General features: G+C 40.4%; 2 protein-coding genes across 6 annotated transcripts in view; both read right to left on the reverse strand.

Annotated features, from left to right (window-relative positions):
• The window catches only part of tex30 (testis expressed 30), a 1,726-nt gene extending 593 nt beyond the window's left edge, over positions 1-1,133 (reverse strand). The window contains exons 1-5 of the mRNA XM_025064148.1: positions 1,016-1,133; positions 874-919; positions 544-783; positions 416-467; positions 73-302 (exon numbers count right to left, since the gene is read on the reverse strand). Coding sequence (XP_024919916.1) covers positions 73-302; positions 416-467; positions 544-783; positions 874-919; positions 1,016-1,026 — 579 coding nt within the window. The 5' untranslated portion in view covers positions 1,027-1,133. The remainder of the gene's footprint in view (positions 1-72; positions 303-415; positions 468-543; positions 784-873; positions 920-1,015) is intronic.
• Positions 1,131-7,038, reverse strand: poglut2 (protein O-glucosyltransferase 2). 5 transcript variants are annotated; one of them, XR_003052331.1, is made up of 12 exons: positions 6,336-7,038; positions 4,841-5,046; positions 4,554-4,759; positions 3,566-3,643; positions 3,245-3,417; positions 2,746-2,983; positions 2,442-2,651; positions 2,264-2,353; positions 2,000-2,104; positions 1,829-1,857; positions 1,348-1,392; positions 1,131-1,230 (listed from the first exon to the last, which is right to left on the reverse strand). XR_003052331.1 is itself a non-coding variant. In XM_025064144.1 (11 exons), the coding sequence occupies exons 1-10, from the start codon at positions 6,527-6,529 to the stop codon at positions 1,840-1,842; spliced, it is 1,518 nt and encodes a 505-aa protein (XP_024919912.1). In that variant the 5' UTR covers positions 6,530-7,038; the 3' UTR covers positions 1,264-1,392; positions 1,829-1,839. The 5 variants fall into 5 exon arrangements, 3 of the variants coding, with proteins under 3 accessions (XP_024919912.1, XP_024919911.1, XP_024919913.1); XR_003052330.1 differs by having other exon boundaries at positions 1,189-1,230; positions 1,322-1,392; XM_025064144.1 differs by lacking the exon at positions 1,131-1,230 and having other exon boundaries at positions 1,264-1,392.
• Between the last annotated feature and the right edge of the window lie 2,720 nt (positions 7,039-9,758).

Here is a 9,758-nt window from a genome sequence, read left to right on the forward strand (position 1 = left end):
AAAGATGTAAGTGGTTTCAAAATGAACATACAAACATAAAAATGTAAAGAATTGATCTCAGAATGAGCTGTTCTCACTTTGTCTTACCCTTTCACACATGACGTCCTCAGTGCCTGACACAAACAGCACAGGTATTTGTTTAGGCAGCGCCAAGAGATCTTCACTCCGCTGTTGATGAGCATGTGTCTGTCCTGGAGGATGCAGAGGAAAAGACAGACAGATGACTCCGTGGATACCATCCTCAGTCTCATCACTCAGCTGCCTTGCTAAAGCTGCAGCAGCACGACTCCCCATCGACCTGCCTGTGGTGGACACGTGCAAGTCAAAGCAAGTTTATTAATTACACATGCACAGGGAAACACAAAATTACACACAATTTAAAAATGTTATTGTATATACTAAATATATATCTTACCTCCAATGAAAACGTGGTCTATATGAAACTTCTGCAGTGATTTCAAGAATTCCTATGTAGAGACAAAGTAAAGACGTACAAACAGCTGCTAGTCTTTTCTTCTCTTCATCTCTTTTCAGATGTCTTACCCACACAGCCTGGTAAACCTTCACTCTGTAACTTAAGTTCAAACTTTTGCACGTGAAACGGAGGCAGATGAAACCATTGGAAGCCAACGCATGAGCCAGGGAAACGAGGTGTGTGAAGTTCATGTCTCCGCCTGCACCATGTGTCAGAATGACGGCTGAGTGACGGTCCGTCTGTGCGGCAGCAGGAACACACAACACAGCATCCACACGTTTGTTCCCGAACGGCACCTTCACTGTGTCCTGGGAAGGAAACAGCAGCCGCGGGTATATGTTACACACAGATATGTACAATGACAACGTTTCAACACTACAGTATTCACCTCGACAAACCTGTCCATCCGTCCAGTGATCCGTAGTCCCAGATCTCGCGAGGGATCTGAACAACCAAATTAAAATAATTCACCTTTTGATAACGTCTCTTCTACCCAGTGTTTGTTATAAATATTCTCATTTTACCAACTTTGTCCCTCACGTTGTCAACATCAGTTAATTTCCCCCTGATCTTTTTGAGTTTGGCGGCGTTTCCTGTTTTCACAAACACGTAATATCCGTCTCCACGAGTGACCGATGAGACGACCAATGAACCAATGAAGTTGATATCCTTAAGCCAATCAAGGCCAGAAGGGGCGGGTTATGTTTGATTCCGCCACGGAAGCTGCGAGTGGACAAACTATGTATTTCCGTTGACTACACAGGGACCCGGGAAACAAAACAAAAACAAGTAATACCACGTTCTCAACAAGACAAGTAAACTTTGAAAACATTTACAGACACAAACCTTACGTTACTCTGCCGGCTCCTTACCAGTCGGTGACGTCTGAAACAATCCATTCGTACTACGAGCGACACCTGGCGGTGTGGAGTAATAAATACAAACCAGTCAAAAAAAAAAAAAAAGATAATTAGGCAAGTAATCTTGTTTTTATGTAGGATGTACAGCTACAATATACGAATCATTCTCCATTTCCAGTTTGCTTAGTATGTACATCATAATTATTGGTAATTAAGTTTGTTTGATTTTTATTGCGGTCACTGCAGTTTCTTCGACCCTTTTGATTGTTTGATTTTTATTGGGGTCACTGCAGTTTCTTCGACCCTTTTGTGGCTGGCAGTTGGGGCATTATTGTCCTGCTGACCGCTCAACATATTAAAACACATTTAACAAATTACAGAAAACTATTTTTATTTAAAAATGGAACAGGGTAATATGTATTTCACCCACACACAACAATACACAATCCAGGAGTAGAAAATTCTTATTCAATAAATGAGATATAAAAAAAACCTTTAGATCAGTTAGAGTTCATCCTTTGCCTGAAAAACAAAAAGTAAGACTGATGTTAGCATGAAGGGAATCATGACCTGTGAAGCAGTTTGACCAGTGTCTGAATCTATACTGGTTGATTTCATAATATTAAGCTGAAATCTGTGGAAATGCACATGTAAATGTACGTACCCTTTTTCTCAGGCAGGTACATGGAAACAGGTCATCGGTCGGTTGCTCTACCAGCTCCATGTCCTCACGTACGGCAGGTTTAGTGATCTGGAGTTTGGCATACTCCTGAGAAGAACAAGAATTATACACACAAAAAAATACACAGGAATATTTCATGTCCAGCCACATTCCTATAGTAGGTAATACTAATAAAATGAGTCAAAAATTCTCAGAACGTTTTGACTTAATATCAGGTGAATTACTCTGCAACAGTGGGAGTGTTACCTGAAATAGTTTGTAGTAGTAACAAAATACGCCGTCTCCTGTAAGACGACTGCGTGCAAACTGCTGACCAGTCAGTGCAATCTTCTTGGCCTGAAACACAGACAGATCCAAAGTTCAGGCTCATAAGTAACTCGTTGTTGAAGCCGTTCCGAACCTCAGTTAAAATAACGGTCGTCACCTCCTCATCATGATCGCGTGCCCACTGGATCTTGTCCAGCAGGTCTCCCAGGTCCGCTCGTACCGGGATGTAGTGCTCCCACGGTCGGAGCTCGCCGTAGAAATGTTCATAGTATCCGGAATCCTGCTTGAAGACAACACTGTCTCCGGCCAACAGGTAAGGAAGTCTGTACGCTGCCACTGTGCCGTCAATGTTTATTTGATACTTGTACTGGTGGTGATCACAGAAGACAGACAAATGATTAGACAAACACACACACACGTGACGTTCTCCGTCTCCGTCGTAATCAGAACAAAGTCCTCACCTTGAAAAAATCAAAGAAAGAGACGTGTTTGACCAACGGTCCGTAGAGACTCTCGTCGTGTTTGAAAAAGAAGAAGTTGGTGAATGCTGCGTCTATCATGTCAGGATGAGCCCGGGAAAGTTTGACCAACTCCAGTCGCTCCTGCCGACTGTCTCTCCCTCTCCAAAATGCCGTGGCATTCTTGTCTGGCCACGGTGGCCAGGAGTTGGCCTGAACCGACATCATGTCCAGACTGACTCTGTTGAATGGATGGACACAAGGACACAACAGTGCCATCTACTGGTGAACAATAGATTTAGTAAGAACTCGTAAAGAAGTTTGAATTTTCACAAAATTTCACAAAAAGAGCAAAAATAGAAAATGAAGATGATGACTTTTGTTGATGAATTAATGAATTTTAACTGAAATCAAGACACAGAAAATTGTCAGAGACAAAGTCCAGTCAGAGCTGATTTCCTCATGTGAACTGGTGGGACATGTGATTAGGATGAGGACCAACCTGCCCATGGTCTCCAGGACAGATTCTGTCAGGTCATAGGTCGGCATGACGATATCTCTGGTGTTGTTGGATCCACACCAAGAGAAGATGGGATGGATATTATCAGTGGGTTTTCTCTTCTCCAGAGGCCAGTCACCCAGATTAACAAAAAACTCAATGTCAGGGAGCCACACCTGGACAGACAACACAACAGAGGGTTAGGTCTGAACTTTGACATAATAATGCACAAAACACACACACAGAGAGAGAGAGAGAGAGAGAGAGAGAGAGAGAGAAATACATAGATATATTATAATCTTCAGTTTCTGAGGAAGACCGTACCTTCCTGGTGAGGGACAGCAGAATTGCATCCATGAAGATTCGGAACCCCACGTGTTCTCCAAAGGTTCTAACGTAGATCTTAAGGAAATAGAAACTGTAAGAATGTTAAATGCATCACAAGAGTGCAGCAAATGACCTTCATACAAAACGACGGCACAAGGAAACGACAGGCTTCTTAATAACTGCCTGTATGTTATGACGTCAACATGTTGGCACAGAATTACAACTGATCAAAAGTAAAAGTAAAAGTCGTCCATATTGTCACTGGCTCCTCCCACATTTCCCATGACCTACACTGGAACAGTTTTAGGTATCCTGTGTTCACTCAGACTCAGACTTAACTCCTTTAAACTGCTTTTCATTCACAATGAGCTCAACACAAATATAATAAAAAGTCTGCACAGACGGATGGACAAACTGAGAACGACACTGTATTGGACCATCAGTAACAAACATAACAAAAACCCAAAGACTTTAACATAAAACCGTACACTGATGGGTAACAGTACTCTGATCCTACATTCTCAGAGGACTGTAAACGTGGTCACAACTGTATAACAACTGATGCCACCAAGTTCCCAGGAAATGCTAGCTCTGTGCGAACTGGACTTGAGGCGTTGAAGTGTCACAGCAACCTGGAGTGACGTCTGCACACCTGAACACCTGGCTTTACTCTCTGTTGTTCCAGAGGCGTGTCACACGGCCTCAGGCTCTTCAGGAAAAACTTTACAATATTATACAGCCGCCATCCATTATCACTAGTATTTGGCTGTTAAAGTTCAGACAAACAGAGGGCTGTTCTCATTCTTTGGTTGTAAGACTGCCTGTGGACTCAGCCTGAAGTTCTACTTTAGCTGCAACACTAGAATATTACAAATGTGCTTAATTAGCACAAGCTGGGGAGGGGAGAATTCACATGCTAAGATAATAGTTGAGTAAATAAACAGAAGGGGGCGCTGGTGTAGCTGTCGTTTCAGGTGTAGTTTACCTTGTTATCTTTGACGGTGTAATGGCAGAGGCTTTGTCTTTGACCAAATCGCTGTGGGATCTCCTGGGCGTTACGATCAGGGTCAACGTTGGCAAAATGAGACAAATCACTTTTAATCTGAGGGAAAGACTGAGGGCAGTGCATGTGAGCCTCCCACACAGGAGCGCTGGGCTGAGGGCAGTTACAGCCCTCATGGTAGACCGGACCTACGGAGGACGGACACAGGAGAGTCAACGAGAGTCTGCTGTTGTCTGAGACAAAACTCTTCAACTGGACTGTTCATTGACCTTTCAGGATGTATGGTGACTTGGAGACATGTTTGTTCTCGTGTAAGATATGAATGTGGAGGCTTGGGTACGTGGCATACATTCTGTATCGAACCAGGAAGGAGCCATCGTGACGGTCCAGAACCTGGGTCCAAATCCTGGTAAACTGCTCCCCGGGAGAAACGATCTTCACTTCGAAGGTGTGTTCACCTGGTGATGCTGTTAAACTGTCAGTGGGAACAAAGTAAATACAACGGGAAAACATGTCACACACAAACACAATCACACTCAGTCACTGTTAGAAAGATCCTAATGTAGCCACACACAGGAACTGTCCATTAGCATGTAAACAAACTGGTTTACAAAATAATTTACTGAAGGAAGACACACCATAATCCTCCTTTTAAAATGGTAAGAAGATTAGGTTTTTCTGACACAATTTCATCTTTACTCGCTCTCGTCACGTGTTTCTTTTGTGTCGACAGACAATAATATCGTGGTATTGTTGTTTTTTCCACGGCGGGACGGAGGAACTGATACCAATCCAAAAGACCAACGCCAAGTGCGAAAGTGACACCAGGTGAGACACTGCACAGCGACATACTTTCATTGGACCCAGGGGAGCTTTTGGATTAAAGGGGTCATTCCAGGTTTTCTTACAGCGTTCCAACCTTTCATGTCTGAAACTCTGTTTTTGAATAGTTTAACGTTTCAGCTCTCGTACTACACCACGTGTGGTTAAAAGACTAGCTGGTGTCTGTTGTTCTTCCAGAGCTGTGTCAACACAGTCCACCAAACAGGAGGAGGTCAGGCTGTCCTTTGAAAGGAGACAAAATATTGGTCTCACCTTTTAAAATATTTTTTAAATAATATTTTTAAACATGAAATTATTTAATATTTTTTAGATATAAAATTAATTAATACATTTTTTAATTAAATTTACAGCCTTTAAAAGTTTCATTTTACAACTTCTAACAGGGTTAGAGATAACATATGAGCAACTTTAACTTCACTTTCATTTACAAATCACATCTGACAGTTGTTGTGTTATTATATTAAAGATGCAGATCGAGCCTCAGGACAAATGGTTATAAAAACTGACAGGTTCCCTAGCAACTTGGAGACGTTGTCCATTTGTATGTACAACCAACAGAACAAAACAGCAGTGCAGTTCAATAGTGTTTTAAAAATGGACATCAGTGCCAGAACTGTTATTAGAAGGTTGTATCTGTAGATGTCAATTCAAAATGACTGTATTTATCACAGTTATCTCTGTCTGGGCGTTTGGTTTGTATCAATTTACAACGCTGAGCTGCTGACGTGAACTTTTACCAGAAGTTACTGAAAAATATTACCTGCAATACATAGAAAATATATTTATAATATGGACAGAATATATCATTTTCTTTGCAGTACAGGATGTTGTCGTATGCAGTGGAAAACAGTACTTTTGGTGTACGTTTAATTTACTGGTATTTCTAACGCTGTGTTCGACTCAAAGGCCGAAAAAACTCACTTTTTATCCGCGCTGTCCACGGCTTGTATGTAGAAAAAACGCGCTGGAAGAACAACGTTGACCTCGAGTCCAGGTCCCCACACCAAAGTCTTCGAAGCACTCAGAAACGGAGCCGCCTGAGCCCCGGGCTGAGGAGGGGTGAACACAGGCAGGCTGCAGCACAGCACCAACCGCCACAGGAGCCGGGGAGACATGCCCGTCTGGTGAGGGCTGGGCTATCACTTCAACCGGCGTTTCTCCACTTCTCACAGAGACTAACTGTCTACACTAAACACCGTCGCTACTTTACCATAGTTGGCTTTGTTTCCCGCTGAATTCACAGTACCCAGTGGTGGCGCTACAGGAATTTACGGAGTCATTAATACTGCGTTGAAGTTGTGGGGAGACTTAGCGTTAGCTACGTCCACATATTTATACAATTCAGTAGCCGAGCAGGGTTGCCAAATCCCTCTGTAGAAACAAGTAATCTTGTTCGTAAACACAAAACGAAAAAGGCAAATAATGGACGAAGAGCGACTTATTTTTTAACGTTTCAATACACAGAATACAAAATAGTTTTAGTTATCTTTTTAAATTACTTTCAATGAATTCTACCTTCATGGTGACTTTTATTTCACAGTTTAGTGTCAAAACGAAAATACGAATTTGTCACCAAGGGAGAAATAAATCTTTTAAATCTGCTTGTAATTGCCCAACATGGCAACCCCGGTGTCTTAATAAATGTGGGCAGACCGAAATACAGTATCTAGCAATGTGATTGGTCGGTTCCCATCTGTTCTTAGACCTTATTGGTGCAATGAGAGAGTGGACGATGATTGCATGTAAAGAAGGAAGGAGTATTTATTTATTATAATTTATTTATTAGAATCTCATGCATACATTAGTATTTACCAAACCAGTGTAAGCATGAGAAGTAATTTAAATTTCAGTTGTATTTAAGTTGTTTCTGTTCGGTGGCGTGGGGTTCGGTTAACACATAATACTCTCCACCGTGTACATCAATCAATGTTTATTTCAGCTTTTGCATCAACATATTTCCAGTTCTTTTTTGCCAAGTAGTTTTTGTTACACTAGTATAACATCCATAAGAACAAAAAGTGAAGGTAGAATCCATTTAAATCAGAGAAACGTTGCTGCCAGAAAACCAGAGAAATCTGTTGCCAGATACCACAGAATAAAGAACTACAGAGTTCTAATAATTTGGACAGAGCCAGAATACCAGATACAGTACCAGCAGAAACAGGTACAACATATACAGAGGAATACTTTAACGTTGTCGTCAACTTTTGTCATATTCTTTTCTTTTTTTTGATTTAGCTTTCACCCACGATTGAACTGTACAGTTAATATAAAAAACAAAAACATACTAACAAAACACCCTGTCAGCAGAATTCATCATCATTATTATTATTATTAATAAATTTTTTTTTTTTTTGGTTTTGTTTTTATGTGTTTTCCTCAATTGACAGAACTGCACAGAACACAAATGCCAGTGAGAGTACAGAGATAGAAGAGAAATGAATCCATGGTTTTGTTATGTTGACGTCATCTCATTCAAATAGGTCAAGTACAGATGTTTTAAAATCCTTAAAGTGTTGTTCCTGGGCGTCAGGTGACACTTGCAGGAGTTTAAACCTATGGGCTTGAAGGCAATTTAACACAAGGAATTGCTTTTAGGAAACAGGAAGTAGGCACACAGAAGATTTACTCGTCTTTTTTTCTCTTTTTTTGCTTTAAGTTCATGTGCCAGAGAACGTGTCATGTGACCGGGGAGAGTGGATTACGTGGGTCAATGCTTGTGTGCAAAAAGGCCTGATGTGTGAGATCAAAATAATCACCTGTTTGTTGTTTGACTTTTCAGATCAATTCAAAATACAGACAAATATACAAGTACAAAATACCCCCTTCAGTTGATGCTGTAGCCTCAGGTCAGGCGGCCAACGCCGACGTGTGTAGTACAGCACAATCACAACATGATACACAACCATGTGTCGTGAGAGAATTTCTCGTTTCAAACATACAAAAAGCCCAAAGTTAATAGGCAAATATAGGACCGCGACAACAGGAACATACTTATCAAGAACAATATTGAATTTAAAAAAAGAGAAACATTTTTACCTTTGCTTTAAATTTAAGTGTTTCACACGTACAAAGTTTCTTCATAGTCTCAACAATCTGAACATCACGGGGAAATAAAATAGGGTTTTTTTCTCCTGAAACTTGTTCCCAAAAACAGCTTCAGCGACTTCCTTCCCTGTCACAAAGACAGGAACATCCACGAACAGCATCTTATCATGTGACGAAAAGAAGGACCAATCGCTATCAACACTGAAAATGTACAAACTTATTTTAAAACAACTACAGGGGGAGAGAGAGAGAGTGAGAGAGAGAGGTTGAGGAGGAGTCTGTTTGATTGCTTCACTTGTACGTCTGTGGTATTCCCTCTGTCTCTCTCTGCCACAAATACAAAAACTACTCCATTTTTACGTCTGACAAAGGCAGGTACATACGTACTTGAACTGTAAACGAGAAACAACCAATAAGAGAAGTCAAATATATGTGTATATTGCAAAAGAAAGTGGTTGAGTCACTGATTCACGTCCCTTCTCTTCACTGAGCTGAAAACACAGGAATTCTCAGCAGTCGCTCACTCTGCGCTCACAACACATCCATTCACCCTTCATTTATGGCACATGTATAGCATTGAGATATATTTATATATATATATATATATGTGTGTGTGTGTTATATTTTATGATATAATAAACGTTCATCCGACTCTGTCGTCCCAGCGTACCCACCACATTAATGTGATCTCTGCTTTTTATACAACTGCGGTTGGGAAGCTAATTGCTTATAATGATTTGTTTTGTAGCAGCAGCCAAATAAATAAAAAAATAAAAAAATAAATTTCAGTTTGATACGCATGTGCCAAATGAAGTGTCAGTAATATATATTTGTCGGTAAAGAATTGACTTTTAACACTATTACAGAGTGAAGAGAGAAAGCTAACGATGTGCATTAATATTCTGTCAAGTAGAATTTGATGAATTAAAAATTATAAAGAAATTATTTTTAAAAAAGGAATGAAATAAGACTTTTGGCTTCATAGCAATGCAGGTAAATATTATATATATATATTTATATATATATATATATCATCAGTATTTCAAAAATATAAAGTTTTTATAGTTTCTGTTGTTGGCTTACATCAATAAATAAAACATTTTTGTGTCTTTGTTAAAGTAGCATGCTGCGGTTTAATATGGCAGTTTATTTGTTTTAAATATTCATCCATGTGTGTATCATGCAGTTGTCGTCGGTATCTTAAGGTCTGAAACCATATCTACACAGTGAGGTCCAGAAAATCCTGTCACGCACGCGCACACACACACACACACGCGCACACACACACACACACAC

The sequence above is a fragment of the Cynoglossus semilaevis genome, chromosome 16, assembly GCF_000523025.1.
Source record: "Cynoglossus semilaevis isolate Cse_v1.0 chromosome 16, Cse_v1.0, whole genome shotgun sequence".
Lineage (NCBI taxonomy): Eukaryota > Metazoa > Chordata > Actinopteri > Pleuronectiformes > Cynoglossidae > Cynoglossus > Cynoglossus semilaevis.

Bases quoted from the DNA above. Each gene is read 5' to 3' on its own strand.
- poglut2 (XM_025064144.1), bottom strand. From the start codon at position 6,529: ATGTCTCCCCGGCTCCTGTGGCGGTTGGTGCTGTGCTGCAGCCTGCCT. The intron at 5,047-6,335 runs GTGAGTTTTTTC...TCCCACTGACAG, and splicing joins GTGGACAGCGCGGATAAAAA to TTTAACAGCATCACCAGGTG. The intron at 2,984-3,244 runs GTTGGTCCTCAT...TCCATTCAACAG, and splicing joins GTCCTGGAGACCATGGGCAG to AGTCAGTCTGGACATGATGT.